The 20,055-nt window shown below is 38.5% G+C and overlaps 1 protein-coding gene across 1 annotated transcript in view; it reads right to left on the minus strand.

Annotated features, from left to right (window-relative positions):
- ANO2 (anoctamin 2) overlaps positions 1-20,055 on the minus strand; it is a 491,778-nt gene that overhangs the window by 80,821 nt on the left and 390,902 nt on the right. Inside the window, exons 16-18 of the mRNA XM_027838585.1 lie at positions 14,019-14,130; positions 6,251-6,308; positions 5,673-5,773 (exon numbers count right to left, since the gene is read on the minus strand). Of these exons, the coding sequence (XP_027694386.1) occupies positions 5,673-5,773; positions 6,251-6,308; positions 14,019-14,130 (271 nt within the window). The remainder of the gene's footprint in view (positions 1-5,672; positions 5,774-6,250; positions 6,309-14,018; positions 14,131-20,055) is intronic.

The raw sequence follows: 20,055 nt of genomic DNA on the forward strand, positions 1-20,055 counted from the left end.
CAGACCTAGTAGTGGTATTGCTGAGTCAAAGACTATGGGCTTGTGATGAAATACTACTGTGCTGTAAGAAATGATGAACTCAATGATCTCGAAAAACATGGAAAGACTTTTATGAAATAATGAAGAGTAAAATGAGCAGAACCAAGAGAATATTGTATATGATAAGAGCAATACTGTTTTAAGAATGACTTTTAGTGAATAAGTGAATAAACACCCAAACTAACTATAAAAGACATATGAAGAAAGCCACTATCTGCATCCAGAGAAAGAAGTGATAAATAGAAATATGTATAATTTTACATACATATATATAAATATGTGTGTATATATGTGTGTGTGTATATATATATATATATACACACACACACACACTATATATGTGTATTTGTGTCTAATGGTAGCCATCTTCAGAGCAGGGGGGACAGGAAGAAAAAAAAGAAACTTACATGATAACTTTATTATATATTTAAAAGGAATAGCAAGTTGTACATACTAGATTTGTAGTTTCATGTGCAATCATCTTTTTATTATACTATGTTATGGAAATGCTTGTTTTGTTCCATAAATTTAAAAAAAATTAAAAGCAAACTAAAAAAAGAAAGAAAAAATAAGGGGAGTGGAGTGTTGATTAGAGAAAGCTTCCTCAAGAAGCTCACCTAAATTGTGCATTAGAGTTGTAATTGGTTTCTGCGGGAGGCTGCAGAGATTTTTCTCCTATTCGATACCTTTCAGCATGCTACAATCTAGGGTAGCTCAAGTATAACTCTATGTGGAGACAAGAGGGTGAAGTGGGAATTCAGCTGATTCCCTTTGCATCCTTAGGAATATCTTCGTTACACAGATCTGGTCATGTCAGTACTATCTATCCCCCAAGCCCTACACTGATTCTTATTGCATACATATAATCTTATTACCTATCTAGAGAGCAGAGTGTTCAATAGGATACTGTATCTGTTCTGCCCTTAATTTATCCTATGGCATTGGTTAACATTTTAAATAACTCTCCGCCTCCTGCTCTGTCCCCTCCTCTCCCTCATGGAACTGGCAAGCCTAGGCTAATTTCAGAAAATGGCCTCAATCAGACTATACCTCTGGGGCCACATTTGGATCTTTCACATGTGACCTGTGGCTCCTACAGACCTCTCATTTCTGTATCAGAGTATTCTATTACACTAGACTCAATAAGGCCTTCAGCAGTCATGTGACTCTGTTGGTTAACGGTGATTGCAAACGTGGTCTCAGAGTCACATCACATTGTACCATTGAAATAATAGAGAATTAGAGAAATGTTTTCTTCTGGCTGATCTCAAAATATTTTGTTGCAGCTTTAGCTTACTTTCCCTTAAGATGAATTGCAATTGCTCTCTATCCCGTTGGTCATAACCCTTGAACACCATGACTAAGTCACTATTTCAATCTTCCCTTTTCTCTAAAGCACTTCATCCTTAACAGGTGCCAAGAATCTAACTTCCATAGGAAACTGATATTTCTGGAAAAAAAATTCCTTGCTTCCTTAATTCAAAACAATTGCCAAAATGCACTAGACTTGGGCATGAAATATTCCAGAAATGCTACACCATTTAAACGGCCCCATTTCTTCCCTTCATTTAAATGTTAACAAGTTCAATAAGACATGAAAAGATGGTGGCATGACATAAACCAGACCCAAAGGAAATTAATCCCTGTCATCTGTGTTTAGTCATACTCTGTGGGTCAGGCTATCAGGGCATATCCCTTTAATACCTGGAAGATCTAAGATAATTTGTATCAGCAGCTCCAAACCAGTAAACCCATGTAAGAGAGAGCATTTCTATGCTGTGTTCATTTAGCCCTTGATGGCATTGGAAAAGTTCATCTCAAAGACCCTGCCCGTTGGCTTTCTAGGGAGCAGATCAAATTGCTCGAATTATATCCAAGGTGGGCTGCTTTTCAACACTCAAGGCTCAAAGTGTATTCCATCAATAGTTTCTCAGGTCTCAGGGGCAGTCAAGATTGGGCTTATACAAGAAGAGTGTCAGTTTGATGGCTCTTGGGGCAGCATGAAACAAGAACTGTAATATTCATTGAATGGTACCCTGATCTTTTATTATTAGCCTTTGCCACTGACATGCCCTTGTTGGCTTTTGGTTTTCTTAACAGAGTTTTTATTATAGCCTTGTCTTTAACAGTGTAGTGGAAAGAATGCTGAATTTGGTGATGGATACTTAGGATGCAAATCCCACCTGGTATACCGGCTCTGTGACCACTGGCACCTAAGTTCTCAGAATTTTAGTATTCTTACCAGTCAAATGGCAATAATATTTGTAATATTGTTGTGATGGAAGTACTTCTTAAACTAAAGTGATTAAATAAATTAAGCTATGATTATTATTATAACTGGCCCCCTGGTGCCAATTTTTTTCCTCTGCAAAAGTGGGTTGTATTAGATAAGCTCTAGCTCTTAAGAGAATAAGGTTTGGGGGAAAGAATGATGGAGTAGGAGACAAGCTCAAGGTTCAACTCTTACTGTCTCTGTTATTCGAAGCAGCTCGTTTCACTTCTGTGAGCTTCCGTTTTGTCATTGTTGTTCAGTTGTTTTCAGTCATGTCCAACTCTCTGTGACCCTATTTGGGGTTTTCTTGGCAAAAATACTAGAGTGGTTTGCCATCTACTTCTACAGCTCATTTTATGGAAGAGGAAACTGAGGCAAACAGCGTTAAGTTTGCCCAGGGTCACACAGTAAATGTTTGGGGCCAGATTTGAATTCAGGTCTTCCTGTCTCCAGGGCTAGCATTCTATCCTCTGTACCACCAAGCTTCCCAGGCCTTGGGTTACTCATTTGTGTGATGAAGAAATACTGTATCATCTCTAAAGTTCTTTCCAGCTCTGAAATTCTATGGCTCTATGAACCCTGTTTGGAGCTTCTCAGACCTACTGTTACAGTGTATATCCTTTAGCTGCAATGAATTCACTGACTAAAAATGTTTACTATACATACTTTGTTAGATTTGGTTAACGCAAGTTTTGTGCAAAATCCAGAAAGATATGCTTATGGGTAGAACACTTGATTGAAAATAAGGAAATTTGAATTCCCTCTATAGTTGTGTGACCTCGGGCAACTCACAAACAAACTGGGGCTTAGTTTTCTCATTTGTAAAGTAAGAGAGTTGGACGAAAACGACCTTGAAGGAGACTTCTGGCTTGAGCATTCTATGATTTAACCTCCACACCATCCCTAGGATTGGCCAACCATGATTCTATCGTCATGTCTCACTAGTAGGTAGCAGAAAGTTCCAGGACTAGCATTGGCAACTGTAGCTCTGACACAGAATGCCAATATGGGAGGGGGGATATTTCATTATCATCATTAATATTATTATGATAATAACAAAGAATAGCAACCATTTATATAGTTCTTACTGTGTGCCAGGCACTATGCTTTACAAATATTATCTCATTTAATCCTCCCAGCAACCCTGTGAGATAGGTGTTTTTATTATTCCCATTTTACAGATGAGGAAACTGAGGCAAAGAGAGATGAAGTGATTTCCCCAGGGTCACATAGCTAGTAAGTATCTGAGGCCTGCTTTGAACTCAGGTCTTCCTAACTCCAGGCCCAACACTCTATCCACTATGCCACCTAACTGCCTCTATTACAAAAGAACAAATATCTCTATCTAGTCTCAGACCATTTATGTCCCCCCACCAAGGTCCTGTTGATGTGGTATGCTTCTCCTAGGGTTCATCTTCCTCCCTCCCTCTACTGTGCCCTCCTTGCCTACTGCTTCCTTTAACCTCTGCCTCCTTTAAGGGATCATGGAGGTTTGAAATCAGTTGTGAACTCTGGCATAGGGACTTGGCCAGACTCCTGGGAGGAAAGTTTATCTTCTCTATTGGTATGACTACATCTGATTTAGTAAACTATCCTAGTAAGATTATAGCTATAGAGTTGGAATGAGCCTTAGAGTTCATCTACTCCAAACCTATCATTTTATAGTTGAAGAATGCATATATAGAGGAGGAATTATATATAGATATATAGATATAGATATATGTGTGTATATGCACACAAATGTGCATATATACATATACACACAAATACATCTATAAATGCATACATATATTATATATACACACATGCACATATACATTATATATACATATATACAAACACATTATATATGTGTATGTGTGCAAAATATCAACATACAGAGAAGTTAAGTGATTGGCTAAAGGTAGCAAAGTATTGTTTGATGGAGTAGGGATTGGAACCCTCTGAGAGATCTTTCTACTATACCATGGTACTCACATCTTTTACAGAACTCCTAATCACAGAAAAAGCCCAGGCTCTCTTCTAACATAGAGCTTTGTGTCCCTAGATTTGTCTCATATGCATATAATGTTGCCCCAATTTCTGGAATTCCTAGGTACAGCTATTCCTAGGGAAGCTGACAACAGTTGGAAGGAAAGAATAGGAACTGGAATGTCGGGACTGGAAGGAGAGATGAAACTGAGGTCACAGGACCAAATTCAGGTAAAGTCAAGATAGAAGAACATTGCCAGGAAGATGTCAGAATGCCCAAGTCTACTAAGAATACAACTGATCTGGAGAACTACAAGAAGGTGGGGGGTGGGAAGAGAAGAGAACTCCCCCAGGGAGCTAAGGACACTTGCCCTGTGACTATGTGGATTAACTTCCACATTCCATACTTTTAAAAGTAGGAAGAGAGCAGCAACAGCCTGGAGAGGGCCTAGTGCTCTAGCATCTTAGTAATTAATCTTCCTTATGCACATATCTAGTCATATCATGTCAGTGTTATGTCCTTAAACTTTCAATGGTTGCTGGTCAAAATGAGTTAGCCAGGCATTCGAGGACTTTTGAAATCTACTCTATGATCCTGTTTGTGTAGATTCATATCACATTACACCGTATACCCCAGAATTTATAGAGCAATAATGCATACTGGATTACTCAATGTCCCAATAAACATATCCTGCACTTTCCCACTTTTGCATCTTTGCCCATGAGTCTGAAATGTCTGCCTTCCTACCCTATTGAAATTCAAACTAAAATAATAACAGATCACATTCATTTAGCAATTTAAGGGTCCTGCAAACGACTCTGTGAGATTGGTAGTCTGCATATTAGTCCCATTTTACAAAGGAGGAAACAGGGTCAGAGAGTTAAACAACTTGCCCAAAGTCATTTAACAACTAAGGAGTGTCCAACCAGGGACTGAATCCCACGTTTACTGACTCAAATTCCAGTGCTCATGATACAATATATACTATGATACTTTTTACCCATCTGTTAAGACCCAGATCAAACGCCACTTCCTCCATTAATATTCCTTGATCTTTGCTCTACCCTAGTTAGAAACAATTACTTCTGTTTTTCTGATTTAACAGAGCACTCTGTATCCCTCTTAATCCCTTACAAGGCCCCACGTTGTTTACTAGTTATTTGTGTGTCTTATCCTACCTCTCTTATCCAAAACAATTCTCTTTATTCTTTACCATTTTAAGTTTTCCAAGGTCAGGAACCATGTTTCATTTAATTTCTGCATCTCCCCTATTAGTCTCTGCATATAGTAGGCAATAAATAAGTATTACATCGCCAATCTATTCTGGGGATGGTCGTCTCACTCAGCAAAGATGTTGGAAAGAGATGAGTGGAAAGGTTTGGTACTTACGGGATGCCTATCTCAAAGATGTTGTTCTGGATAAGCTGCTTCCCCAACATGATGATGCTGAGTTGAAGGCAGAGCTCCATGAGGCAGCCCCCTGGAGCACACTTTGAGGGGATACAAAGAAAGGTTAATGAGATAGGAGGCATAGAAACATAACTGAAGGGAAATGAGGATGGCCTGAATTTCCTGGATATCTCCAGCCCTAATGTGTGCACTCCACTGGGGCCATTATCTTCACTCCCTGACAACTGAGCTAGGATTCCACTCCTGGAAACACCCTGGATTTTAATAGGATTAGTTCTAGGCTTCACCAGCCCCTTCTGGAAATCTCTAGCCATGCCATAGTAGGGGTACCATAGTTGATCCACACTTCCCCCCTTCTCTGTTTCCCTTTATGTTTCATAATCCCCTACTAGATTGTCAACTCTTTGAATACAGGTACTGCTTTTTAGTTTTTATTTATATCCCTGGCACTGAGCACAACACCTGGCACATACTAAGTACTTAATAAAATATTATTGCGCTCTCTCTCGCTCTCTCTCTCCCTCTCTCTCAATGAGGGTCATAGTAGTGACACTTGCCTCTTCCATTCGGTAACCATCAAACACATAGACATAACTGCCAGGCCTGCCGACAAACCTGAAATTAAGAAGTAAGGCATCAGTTAGGAAAAGGAAAGAATAACTATATTATTAGAGGATATGATTCATCTGTGAAATGACCTCCCTCCAATGTCTTTCTTTGTAATGTCAGTATAAATATCCATGGGGAGAGGAGGAAGGGGTAAGTACAGACTGATCTTAATAATAGGTAGATTCATCTGGGGGCCAGGCAGCTTTGGCGTGGTGCAGAAACCACAAGACTTGGGCTTGAGTACTAGCTCTGCTGCATCCAAGATACATGACCCTATGGGGAAGCATGACATAGTAGGAAAAATACTGCCTCTGGAGTCAGAGGTCATGAGTTCAAACCTTACCACCTTGGGCAAGTCACATAAATCCCCTGGTCCTCAGGTTCCTCAGTTATAAAGTGAAGGGGTAGATTTGATGGTCCATAAGATCCCTTCCAATTCTATATCCTATGAGCTCACTAAGACCAGCAAACAGATCAGCTTAGATGAAATATAGAATGCCTGAAGTGGGGGTGATGTGCAGTACATCTAGAAACATCAGGGAGCCATTATAACCCCTAGAATAAGAAAGTGGAATGGGTAGATGTGAGCTTTAGAAGGATTATTCTAGTTGCTGTATAGAGAATGGAGTGGAGAGAAGGAAGGCTTAAATAATGCAAACCAAAAGAAGGCTATCCTAATAGTCTAGGTGAGAGGTGAAAAGGACCTGAACTGCTCACGTGGGCAAAGAGAAACCAACAGTTCAGTTGTAAGAGCTTTTGTGGAGACAGAACTGATAAGACTGGCCTGCCAATTGTAGATGGAGGAAATAAGGCAAAACAACAGCTCACGAGAAAAGCAGCTTGTTTTTTTTTTCTTTTTTTAAAGGGTGATGTGAGCCAAGAATGTTATGTGGCATCCAAAAAAATCTAAATATCATTTTAGGCTGAATTAATAGAATCACAGTGTCCAGAAAAAGTGAGGTGATTATCTGTTTGTATTTTACCTTAGTCAAGCCATTAGGAATATTTTGTCCAGTTCTTGGAGTCATCTTGTTTTTTGTTTTTTTTTAATTTTGGGGGGATTTTATTTTTTATGTAAATAGTATTTTATTTTTCCAATTACATATAAATATAGTTTTCAACATTCATTTTATGAGAATTTAGGTTCCAAGTTGTTCTCCCCTATCCCCTTCCCTCCCCCTTCTCCAAGATGGCAAGCAATCTGATATAGGTTATACATGTGCAATCATGTTAAACATATTTCCACATTAGTCATGTTGTAAAAGAAGAAACAGAACAAAAGGGAAAAGCCACAAAAAACAAAAAATAGTGAAAATAATATGCTTTGATCTGGATTCAGACTCCATAGTTCTTTCTCTGGGTGCGGGTAGCATTTTCCATCATGAGTCTTTTGGAATTGTCTTAGATCAGGGGTGGGGAACCTGCGGTCTTGAGGCCACGTGTGGCCCTCTAGGTCCTCAAGTGAGGCCCTTTGATGGAATCCAAACTTCAAGATGTCAAACGGCTTCACTTCAGGACCCAGAGGGCCACACGTGGCCTTGAGGCCACAGGTCCCCCACCCCGTCTTGTGTTGTATTGCTGAGAAGTTTTGTCAGTCATAGTTGATCACCGCACAATGTTGCTCTTATGTGTACAATGTTTTCCTGGTTCTGCTCACTTCACTCAGCATCAATTCATGCAAGTCTTTCTAGGTTTTTCTGAAATCCACCTGTTCATCATTTCTTATAGCACAGTAGTATTGCATTATATTCATATACCACAACTTGTTCAGCCATTCCCCAATTGATGGGCATTCCCTCAATTTCTAATTCTTTGCCAGCACAAAAAGAGCTGTGATAAATATTTTTGTACATGTAGGTCCTTTTCCCTTTTTTAGGATCTCTTTGGGATACACACCTAGAAATGGTATCACCGGGTCAAAGGGTATGCACAATTTTATAGCCCTTTGGGCACAGTTCTAAATTACTCTTGGGACCACATCTCAGGAAAGTTATTAAATATTATTGAATAGTCAGAAGAGAGTGAACAGGAAAGCAAGGGAACTGGAAATTGTATTGTGTAATGAACAGTTGAAAGAATTGGATAAATCTAACTTACAGTAGAGGAGATCTAAGGAGACATCATAGTTGTGTCCTCAGTATCTGAAGAGCCACATAGGGAAAAAACAGACTTATTCTGCTTGTCCATAAAGGGCAAAGCTAGGGGAAATCATTGGAAGATGCAGATAGGCAGATTTGGGCTTGATGTAAAAGAGAAACTGCCTAACTATTATAGCTATCCATCAGTAGATGGGATTTCCTTGGAGTCTAGTGAGTGCTCCATCATTACAGGCCTTCAAGAAAAGAAAATAACATCATTTGTCATCTAAGTGACATCATTTTGAGGAGACAGAGTGTTACAGAGCATGAGTCCTGTTCAGTTATCAGTTGAACTAAAAGAAGTAAATCACTCAGAGAAACACCATCCTTTTGGTCATTCAGGTTCACAACCCAGGAGTCATTCTTGATATTCTACTTTCATTCATCCATCTCTCCATCTCACCTCCACCAATATCTAACTGCTAAGGCTTGTTACTTTCATCTACTCAAAATCTCTCACATCTGTTTCCTTCTCTTTACTCGTACTATAACTGGCCTAGTCTGGACCCTTACCATTTTTCACTTAGACAACTATGAAAACTAAATGGTTTCCTTCTATCCAGCCTATCCCCTCTTCAATTCATCTTCCACAGAGTTGCCAAAATTATATTGTTGAAAGGAAAATTCTTCAGGCTTTCACCCTGATGAATGCAGCAAAACTCAGAAAAAAAGAGAATTAAAAGGAATTTATTCTAAGTCAAGGTAGCATCACATTGACAGGCCAATCACTGGAGATCAGCAATGACTTCAAGGTTGGGACAGCTTTTATTGATAACTTTCTTAAAATAAAGACAATTCAAATAAGTCAATGCCAGTAAAAGAGGTTTGCCATTCCAGGGTGATAATACATTACTCTCCCTCATGCATGCTATGAAGCAGCTAGGTAGCTCAGTGGATAGAATGCTTGGCTTGGAGTCAGGAAGACCTGAGTCAAAACTCTGGCCTCAAACGCTTACTAACTGTGTGACTCTGGGCAAGTCACTTGAGTTCTGTTTGCCTTAATTCTTTGGAGGAGGAAATAGCAAACTAATCTAGTATCTTTACAAAGAAAATTCCATGGATAGTACTGGGGAACTATGGTCCTTGGGATCATGAAGAAGTGGATAAGACAGAACTGAACAATGCATGCTATACTCTAGACAAAGTGATTTACTTGTTGTTTGCTATCATCAACATTCTACCTCTCCTCTCCCATCTCCATGTCTTTGCACAAGCTATGCCCTATGCCTGGGAGGCTCTCCTTCCTTATTATAACTTCTTCCACCCCCAGCTCCCTTAAAGGCTATGCTCCATTGCTACCTCCTTAAAGAAGTCTTTCCTGACTCCCCCAGTGGTTAGTCCCTCCTGTTCAAATCACTATGTATTTGTTTTGTATAGATCCTGTATTTACTTAACTATAAACACATAATATTAGTAGAATATTACTAGTTGAATAATGCCAGTAGAATGAGAGCTCCTTAAAGGTGGGTACTATCTCCCTTCGTCATTCATATATCCAATGCCTAACATAGTTCAAGAGACGCTGGAGGTGCTTAATAACAATAACAGCTAACATTTACATAGTGCCTTCAAGATTTGCAAAGAACTTTACATTTAATCTTATTTGATCCTCACAACAACCATGTGAAATAGGTGCTGTTATCATGTTCATTTTTGTTGTTATTTAGTCAATCGATTGTACCTAACTCTTCGTGACCCCATTTGGGGTTTCCTTGGAAAAGATACTAGAATGATTTGCCATGTCCTTCTCTAGCTCATTTCACAGATGAGGAAACTCAGGCAGAGTTAATTGACTTGCCCAGGGTCAAACAGCTAGCAAGTCTCAGGCCAGATTTGAACAGAGGTCCTCCTGACTCCAGAGATGGCACTCTATCCCCTGCGCCACTTAGCTGACCATTCTCATTTTAAAGATGAGGAAACTGAGGCCTAGAACGATTAAGTGATTTTCCCAGGATCAAATGGTTAATGAGTGTCTAAGGGAATATTTGAACTCAGGTCTTTCTGACTCCAAGTCCAATACTTTTATTGACTATAACACCTAGTGGCCACATAAATTCCTGTCAACTGATTGATCTGAGGTCTTTTTCAACTCTGAGTTTATGTGATTCCATCATCTCTCCAGGATTACTCCACTTCATTGGACACATAAAGCTGGTATTTGTCTCCTGAATACCACCCCCAGTTCTGCAGCTCCCTCAGCATTCCGACTCTGGTTTAAATCACTCAAGTCATCAAATAATTACTTAGTGTCCGCTCTGTGCAAGGCCCCATGCTTGGGACTAGGGATGCAAAGATAAAATGAAGCAAAATAACACAAAATAAAATAATCCTTGCTCTTAAATAGCTTACACTCTATTGTACTGGGCTGGGAATAGAACACGTATACAAGTAAGTGAATCCAAAATAATTTCAAGACTGGAAAAGTTAATACTCTTCTGGCTCAATTTTCATGAAAAGCAGCATCTATTCCCTCCCTCCTTCACTGTGTTACCCAGTACTCTTTGTAGGTCATCTGTACTTGGGTCTTTCCCCTCATCTTAGCACTCAGCCTGCCTGCATGGGACAACCGCTGAACCTTGGCTGATAATCCTCGTCAAGGCAGTGAGCCACTGGATTTACCAGTGGCTTATACTACGTGTGCCTCTTCCTCCCCTAGTTAGTAAAGCTGACACTTGACTGCACAAATAATATCACTCTTTGTGGGAACATTAATTTCTCATGGGGGAAAAAAGATATGGAAGCGTCTGAAGCTCAAAGTAGAGATTACCAGAATCAGAATCAGAAACCGTAGTTCCTCATGCTTCATAATTTCTTCCTTTTACGAAATACAAAAGCTAGATGAGGAAGGTTTTATTCACTTTTCCGAGCAGGATCACAAAGTTTCTGGAAGAGAAACTGGGCAGAGATGGAGCTTGACAAGAACATAAAAGGACTGTTTTGGTGTTGTCCTTGCTCTATATCAGCCTCTGGCTGACTTTGGACATTTTGGTCTCACGTGCCATTCAAAATGACTCCCCTAGCCTAGCTTAGTTGTCTTTGTGAATTCCTGCCTTTGATTTGGGCCTGATTTTCAATTTCCCACCTGAATCTTGATTCAGATGAGGGGTGGGGAACCTGAGGCCTTGAGGCCACATGTGGCCCATTAGGTCCTCAAATGCGGCCCTTTGATGGAATCGGATTCCCACAAAGGGCCACCCTTGAAGACCTAGAGGGCTACCTGTAGCCTGAAAGCCACAGGTTCCCCACCCCTGATTTAGACCATGCTCTCTCTCACAGCTCCCCATCTCCTCACAGAAACTGAGTCCCAACAGAAGCAGGAGTGGCTCAGGCTAGATCTTTTGGGACCAAATAGGGAGCAAGAGAAACCGCATCTATTAATACAGCAGAACCGCAACGCAGTTATTAAATAAACGTTCGTGGAATAGATAAATGTCCCTCATTCAGGAAGCCTTCTTTCAGCTGACATGTGGGGGGCAGCAGAGGATAGAGGCCCTAAGAAGGGGAATTTGATTTCAGACTGTCAGTGAATCATAAAGGCATGCAAACATATCTCTGGACATTAGCACAAGCAAATGTACAGATACTGGAGAGGGTAGGTTGATAATAGGGGTTGGAGAATAGTTCAGTTTGGCTGGAACTTACACTAGATGACGGGAAGCAATATGAGATAATGGTATAAAAGTAGGCTTCAGGCAGAATGCAGAGGGTCTTGAATGCTGCGGTATCAGCACTTTATGCTTGATTCCCCAGACAACGCATAGCGAAAGTTTTCAAGTATACAGATCAAGTGATCAGAAAAGTGCATCAAGAAGACAACTCAGACATTTGTGTGAAGGATGAACTGAAGAAGGCACATATAGAAGGCAGAAAATACATTAAGAGACTATTAAAATCATCTAAACAGGCAAACGATAGAGCTAAACTAAAGTGGTTGCATTAAGACTGAAAAGGAGAATTATTGTTGAAGTAGAATAATAAAGGCAGCTGACATTTTTATAGTTCTTTGATGTTTGTAACTATCAAATAACTTTCTATACATTATCTAATTTGATTCATTGTGAGGATCAAATTACCATACCTACCATAAAGTAGGTGTTGCTAGCTTTCTTTTACAAATAAAGAAACTTACTGAAGGGGCAGTGGGAAAATAGATACAATAGTGCTGTGTTGATGGGTTGTGAACTGAGCCAGACATTTTGGTAAGCAACTTGGAACTATGCCCAGAAAGGTACCAACTGATGTATATCCTGTGTGTATGCCTAGCTATTCCACCAATTGGCCTGTACCCCAAGGGAATCAATGGAAGAGAAAAGAGATCTATATAGATAAAAAAATATTTAGAGCAGCTCCTTTCATGGTAGCCTCAAACTGGAAACTTAAGGGGCTTTCCTTCTATTGAGAAACAGTTAAACAAATTGTGATTTTTGAATATAATAAAATATTAATGTGCCATAAGAAATGAGGAAATGGACAATGTTTACAATGATAACCTGAGATAGAAAACAACCTTGAAAGACTTCAAGAAGTGTAACTAATACATTGATAAACCATGAGTCCAAAAGAATGAAGATGAAACACAGCATTCCCTTACTGACAGAGAGGTGATAAAATGCAGAAATAGATATATTTTGGGATGTAAAGTTAGGTGGTACAGTTGATAGAATACCAGGCCTGGAGTCATGAAGACCTGACTTCAAATCCAGCCTCAGATACTTATTAGCTGTGTGACACTGGGCAAGTCACTTAACCCTGTTTGCCTCAGTTTCCTCATCTATACAATGAGCGGGAAAAGGAAATGGGAAACCTCTCCAGTATTTTTGCCAAGAAAATCCCAAATAGGGTCACTAATAGTCAGACACCACTAAAACAACTGAATAACAATAACAAAAGTAGAAATTTGTTTTCCTGAACTATGTAGCTATGTATTAAAGATTTTGTTTTTGTTTTTTAAAAATTGCTTAATGTAAGTGCAGTGGTAGGGACAGACTAGCAAAAAAAAAATGTTACTTTAAAAAAGGAAAAAAAAAAACTAAAGGGAAAATTGAAATCGAGAGCGATTAAGTGACATATCCATGGTCACGCAGCTAGTACAAATCAGAAGCAGGAGTTAAAACCAGGTCTTTCTTGACTTAAAATCCATACTTTCCACTATGCCACTCTAAGTAGAACTGACAGTATTTGTCAAGTGATTGGATGCAGGAGACGATGAAAAGGAAAAAAGTCAAGGATGATTCTTAAGTTTCAAGCTCGGGTAATGGGGAGAATGCTGGTGCCCTCTACAGAAACAAAGAGGACATTATCTTACTTGACTCTGGGCAGTTCAAATATTACTCTTCTGAATTCAAAGGTTAAGAAACTTAAGTGGCAAAGATTCCAGGCTTAATATTCATTTCACCATACCATACTGTCTCTGACCCAGAGAAACTGAGCAGCCACTTCCACCCAACTGCATAGGATGGATACTACTAGAAACAGGCTGCCTCCACTCCCCAAGGGAATGTGCAGCCTACTGCAGAAGGATGGTGGAGTACATTGGATAATACTGGAGAAACAGCCCTCTGCACCCAACAGTGCTTACCTCCCTTTGAAAAAGGCCACATAGAAAATTGAGGAATAGGCGTTGACGAACTTCAGCAGGAAAGCTTTGAGGATCAGTCGCTGCTCAAAGCTCTCTTCTGTTCTCGGCACCTCTGCAAGAGAAGAGCAAACCTGAGCAGAGTGGTGAGACCAAAAGGATATCCATTTCCTCTCTCTCAAACCCACAACACAGCAAGACAGAGGAAAGAAGGCTAAGGTCAGATTGAGGAGCTGGGTTTGAACCCTACCTCTGGCATTTAGTAGTTTTTGTGACTGTGAGAAAGGTACTTTTAACTATTTAAGTCTCAGTTTCCTCATCTGCAAAAAGGGGATATATATATATATATATATCTCTCCTTATATATATATCCTTATCCTTATATATATCCTTATATATATATATATATAAGGTTCTTTCGAGGGAATATATGTATGTGTATATATATGTATGTGTGTGTTTGCATTTATATACAAATTTTAAAAATACTAAAAATTACATTAACAAATAGGGTGCTCTAACCTGACCGAAATAAGCTTCATGCTAAAAAATAAGGAACGGATAAAAGAAGGAAAACCAAGAAAATCAATAATTACCAGTTCCCAACACATAATAAGTACTTAATAAATGCTTGTTGACTGACTAAGGAAGGTTAATTGATATAAATCAATCACAATAAGAAGGAGAGAGTCTAGAAACTGATGTTCTTGCCAAGGGGAGACATCAGCTAAGAGCAACACTGATTTAGAGTATAAACTTGTTTATAGTAGCTTACTGAGGAGCATGGTAGACGATTACAAAAATAACCCCTCATCAAATAGCACAAAAGAAAGTGGAGGGGGAAAATGCACAAAGGATGGATAACATAAAAAGGATTGGAGTAGCTAGGCAGTGCAGTGGATACAGTGGTAGGCTTTAGGAATACTTATCTTATCAAGTCTGGTCTCAGATGTGTGACCTTTGGCAAGTTACTTAACCCTGCTTGCCTCATTTTCTTCATCTGTCAAATAAGCTGGAGAAGGAAACAACAAACCACTCTGACATCTCAGCCAAGAAAACCCCAAATGGGATAAAAAAGAGTCGGATACAACTGAAAACGACTGAACAACAATAATGGGTAACAAAGATAAACTAAAGAGATTAAGCCAAAGGGACAAATTTGATCTCACAGATATTGTTAAGACTTAGTACAATGAGGTCTGTTACCAGAATACTGCTTGAAAGAGTGGAATTAAATAGGATAGGCAAAAGGAAAGAAGACATAGGGTAGCAACATATATTAAAAAGGCATACACACTCAGGAAAATCCAGGAAATCAAAGGAGAAGCATTTGGCTGAAGTACAATGGAGGTAGAATCTGAACTGATAATGATAATGATTAAGTGTTCTGAAAGAAATAACAAGCCTTCCACTGAGGCATGATGGAGAAGTGATGGAGAACTTCAATTAATCCAGACATCTGCTAGAGTTATCTTTCTGCCAAAAGCAGAGCAATGAATGATTTCTTGACATGCTTTAGTGATAATTTCTTCTTTTAAAAGGTAGAGGAAGCAACAAGATGAAATGCTGTTCTGGATCTGATTTATACCAGCAGTGAGGAACTGGTTACTATGGTACAAATGATGGAACCCTAAGGGAAAGTGATTATTCCATCTTAAAGTTTGTGATAGAGGAGGAAAAAAAAACTGTTCATAGTCTGATATATACTAGATTTGAGAGAACGAATTTCAAGGGTTAAGAGAAGGTACAGATAGGATCTCATCACCAAAAATTCTACAGGAGAATTAAGCTCGGGAAAAATGAGAAGCTCTTAAGGCAGAGGTTCTTAACCTTTTGGGTCATGTAGTCTGTGTCTTTGGCAATCTGCTGAAACCTAGGGACCATTTCTCAGAAGAAAGTTTTTAAATGCACAAAATAAAATAAATAGGAGTACAAAGGAAACCAATTATATTGAAATAATTATCAACTTTTTTTAAAGTTCACAGACTCTATGTTAAGAATCTCTGTTCTAAGGATACAAAGAGAAATGATTTCTCTGAGGAGGAAAAAAAAAAGGGTATTCTAAAATTATACTCTAAAGATGTACACAGAACTCACCAGTCAATTTGAATTTTAAGACATGTAAAGAAGATGAAAACAAGGACAGGTGATAGAGATAAGTTGAAAAGAGAATGATGAATGCCATGGAATGACCTTATAAGAAAAGTGTTGAGTGCTAAATGTGCTGGCAAGGAACTAAGGATAAAAAAATGGTAGAAGAGTTAGTTTTATTGGGGACTAGAATAAGATCAGAGAGGGTTAGTGCGGTTGCTTGGGAGGAATGGAATAACAATAATTGATAACACCAAGAAAGCAGAGTAGTAGCTCAGTTACTACTTCACCTCTACTTTTTCTACCAATGAGTATGGTCTTTGAACTTCAAAGGATAGAACATACATGGTAAACAGGGAGTTGATTCCAAAGAGAAGTATGGAGACAATATGAAAATATACCGCCCTTGATGAATTCAAGTCACCTGAAACACAGGAACTGTATTTTCAGGTACAGAAAGAACTAGCAGATCTGGTGGCTTTGTCTGAAAGACTATGAAAAGAGGAGAGGTACCACATATGTGGAAAAAGGACAAATGTCTTAATTTTTTAAATGGAAGAGAATAGAGTTTGCTAATATAAGACAGTGAATTTAAACTTTATTCTGAACATTATTTTCAGAAGGTAGGTTAGCGAACATTTAGAAGAAGAAGCAGTGATCACAAAGAACCAGCATGGCTTGATCAAGATCAAGTAATTTGAGATAAATCCTTATTTCCTTTTTTTCCCAGGATAGATTATTGGTATATTTTGAAGGCACCTCCAAAGCTGTCCTATCTACCAACCCTCTCATTTCACAGAAGAGGAAACTGAAGCCCAGTAAGATTAATTAACTGGCCCAAGGTCACACAGGAAGTAATCATCATAGGTAGAATTTGAAGCTAGGCCTCAGACTCCAGAATCAGTATTCTTTCCACTATATCACACCACGGAATATTATAGGTATGGTTTACTTAGATTTTAGTCAAAAGTCTTCCAGTGTAGTTTTGTGGAAAAGAGATAGGTATAGACTAGGCAATAGTACAATTAGATGGGCTGGATCCAAACTAGATGGAGGCCTCCAGTAGAGTGCATCAGACTATCCCTATGCCATTTACCAATTTTATCAATGACTTTGGATACATATCTATGAGTGTATATACATCTGCAAAATGAGAAACAGGACATATAGACATATATATGAGTATTATATATATATATATTAGATATGTGTACACATATATACACATACATATGTGTATATGTGTATGTCTATATGTCCTGCTTCTCATTTTGCAGATGACACAAAGCTAGTAGAAAAAGCTAACATCCTGGATGACATTATGAGGAGTCAAAAAGATCTCTGGCTGTTGAGTCAATTGAAGAAGATGAAATTTACTAGGGATAGATGTCAGTTTCACACTTGGGTTAAAAAAAAAATAATACCATGAATACAAAATGGATGAGGCCAAGCTAGGCAATAATTCATTGGAAAAGGATCTAAAGGTTTTAGTGAATTGAGACTCAATAGGAGTCCCAGACAAAAGACACTTCAATAGCCATCAGGTCCACCCTACACCTGAAAAAGAACACCCCCTACAATGTACCTCACAAGTGGTCATCTAATCTTTGTTTAAAGATCTTCATTAAGGGGGATCCCACTACCTCCTGAAGGAGTACATTTTACTTTTGGATAGTTCTGATAGTAAAGACATTTTCTACCAAACTTAAATTTTTCTCATTATCATTCTTCCTGCTTCTACTTTTGTTCTCTGGGAACAAACAGAGTAAGTTTAATCCCTCTTCCTTATGAGTTTGTGAATACTTGAAGGCATCTGTCATGTATCATGTGCCCCTAAGTCTTCTTTTTTCTAGACCAAATATCTGTAGCTCTTTCAACCTATATTCCTCTAGCATGAACTCAAAGACCTTCACCATTCTAGTTATTTTCCCTTGGAAGAAATCTAATTACTGTTCACTCACCTACATTACATTCTAATATTTATCAAATGCCTTCCTCCAGTATTTCCATTAGATAATAATAGGTGTATTTTAGGGCACTTTGTAGCTTACAAATAAATCCATTTTTGGACATCTTGTACATTTTCTCATTTGAAATTTAAACCTGCCCCCAGTGCAGTCTATAGTACAAATATTCTCATTTTACAGTGAGGACAAAGCTAGTGAGTGGCCTAGCTGGAACTTAAAGCCAGGTCCCTTGGCTCTAAGATAATCTTAGATGATCTCTAAGCTTCCTTTCCTTTATGAGTCTATGATTCAAAAACTAAAACTATAACTCAGTCTTTTAGACTCATCTTTTTCCCCAAAGGTCTCCCACTCCCCTTCACGACTTTCTCTACCTCAACTGCATTAATATTGTGTTGTCAGACTTACAGTTTTTTCAGCAGATACACATACATGTGCCTCATGGCATTCTTACAACATTTCCTAGATCATCCCTTGATTACAGCAACTCCACTTCAATTGACCAAACTACTGACCTTATGCTACCTCTTGGCTCTCCAAATTCAGTAACATCACCATAAATTGGGATTCTCTATCCTAGGGCCTCTAAGTATGGTTGATAGGTGACACAATTGGCATGGCTTGAGTGAAGGAGTTAAAAAAAATCCCTAATCATTACATTAAATTCCCCAATCTGTACTGTGTAAGGATCTCCAGCTGCTTTGCCAAGGACAGCCACATGGGTTAGAGGACTAGGGATGGGAAGTTGCCGAGGGAAGGGGGAGCATGAGTGGAATTGGGATATGACTACATCATTGTAATTCTATAGGAAATACAGATGGGGAAGATTCATAGTGGATTTTTTTTGTATTAACATTTTTATTCAGAGTTTTGAGTTCAAAATTCTCTCTCTCTCTCCCTCCCTCCATGCCCTACCCCCTCCCTGAGATGGTAAGCCATCAAATATAGGTTAAACATGTTCAATTATGTAAAACATTTCCACATTAGTCATTTTGCACCAGAAGAGTAGATTAAAAGGAAAAAAGGGGAAAAAAAGTTAAAAATAGCATGCTTCAGTCTGTATTTAAACAATATCAGTTTTTTTTCTCTGGAGGTGGATAGTATGCTTCATCATTAGTCCTTTGGGATTGTCTTGGATCATTGTATTGCTGAGAATAGCTAAGTCATTCACAATTCTTCATTGAACAATATTGCTGTTACTGTGTACAGTGTTTTACTGGTTGTGTTCATTTCACTATGGATCAGTTCATGTAAGAATTTCCAGGTTTTTCTGAAATCATCCTGCTTGTCATTTCTTATAGCACAATGATATTCCATTACAATCATATACCAAGACTTGTTTAACCATTCTCTAATTGATGGGCATCCATCTGATTTCCAATTCTTAGCCATCACAAAAAGAGCTGCTATGACTGTTTTTGTATAAATAAGCCCTTTCTCCTTCTTTTGGATGTCTTTGGAATAGAGACTTAGTAGTGATATTGCTGGATCAAAGGGTATGCAAAGTTTTATAGCTCTTTGGAGATAGTTCAAAATTGCTCTCCAGAATGGTTGGATCAGTTCACAGCTCCACCAACAGTGCATTAGTGTCCCACTTTTCCCACATCTCTCCAACATCCAACATTTTCCTTTTTTGTCATATTAGCCAATCTGATAGATGTGAGATGGTACCTTAGAATTATTTTAATTTGCTTTTCTTTAATCAATAGTGATTTAGAGCATTTTTTCATATGACTATAGATACTTTTGATTTCTTTGTCTGAAAACTGTATGTTCATATTCTTTGAATATTTATCAACTGGGGAATAACTTGTATTTTTATAAATTTGACTATGTTCTCTACATATTTGAGAAATGAGGCCATTATCAGAGATACTTGTTAAAAAAATTTCCCAAATTTTCTGCTTTCCTTATAATTTTGGTTCCATTAGTTTTGTTTCTGCAAAAACTTTTTAATTTTATATAATCACAATTATCTATTTTAC

This window comes from Vombatus ursinus, unplaced genomic scaffold (assembly GCF_900497805.2).
Source record: "Vombatus ursinus unplaced genomic scaffold, bare-nosed wombat genome assembly UNPS02014830.1, whole genome shotgun sequence".
NCBI lineage: Eukaryota > Metazoa > Chordata > Mammalia > Diprotodontia > Vombatidae > Vombatus > Vombatus ursinus.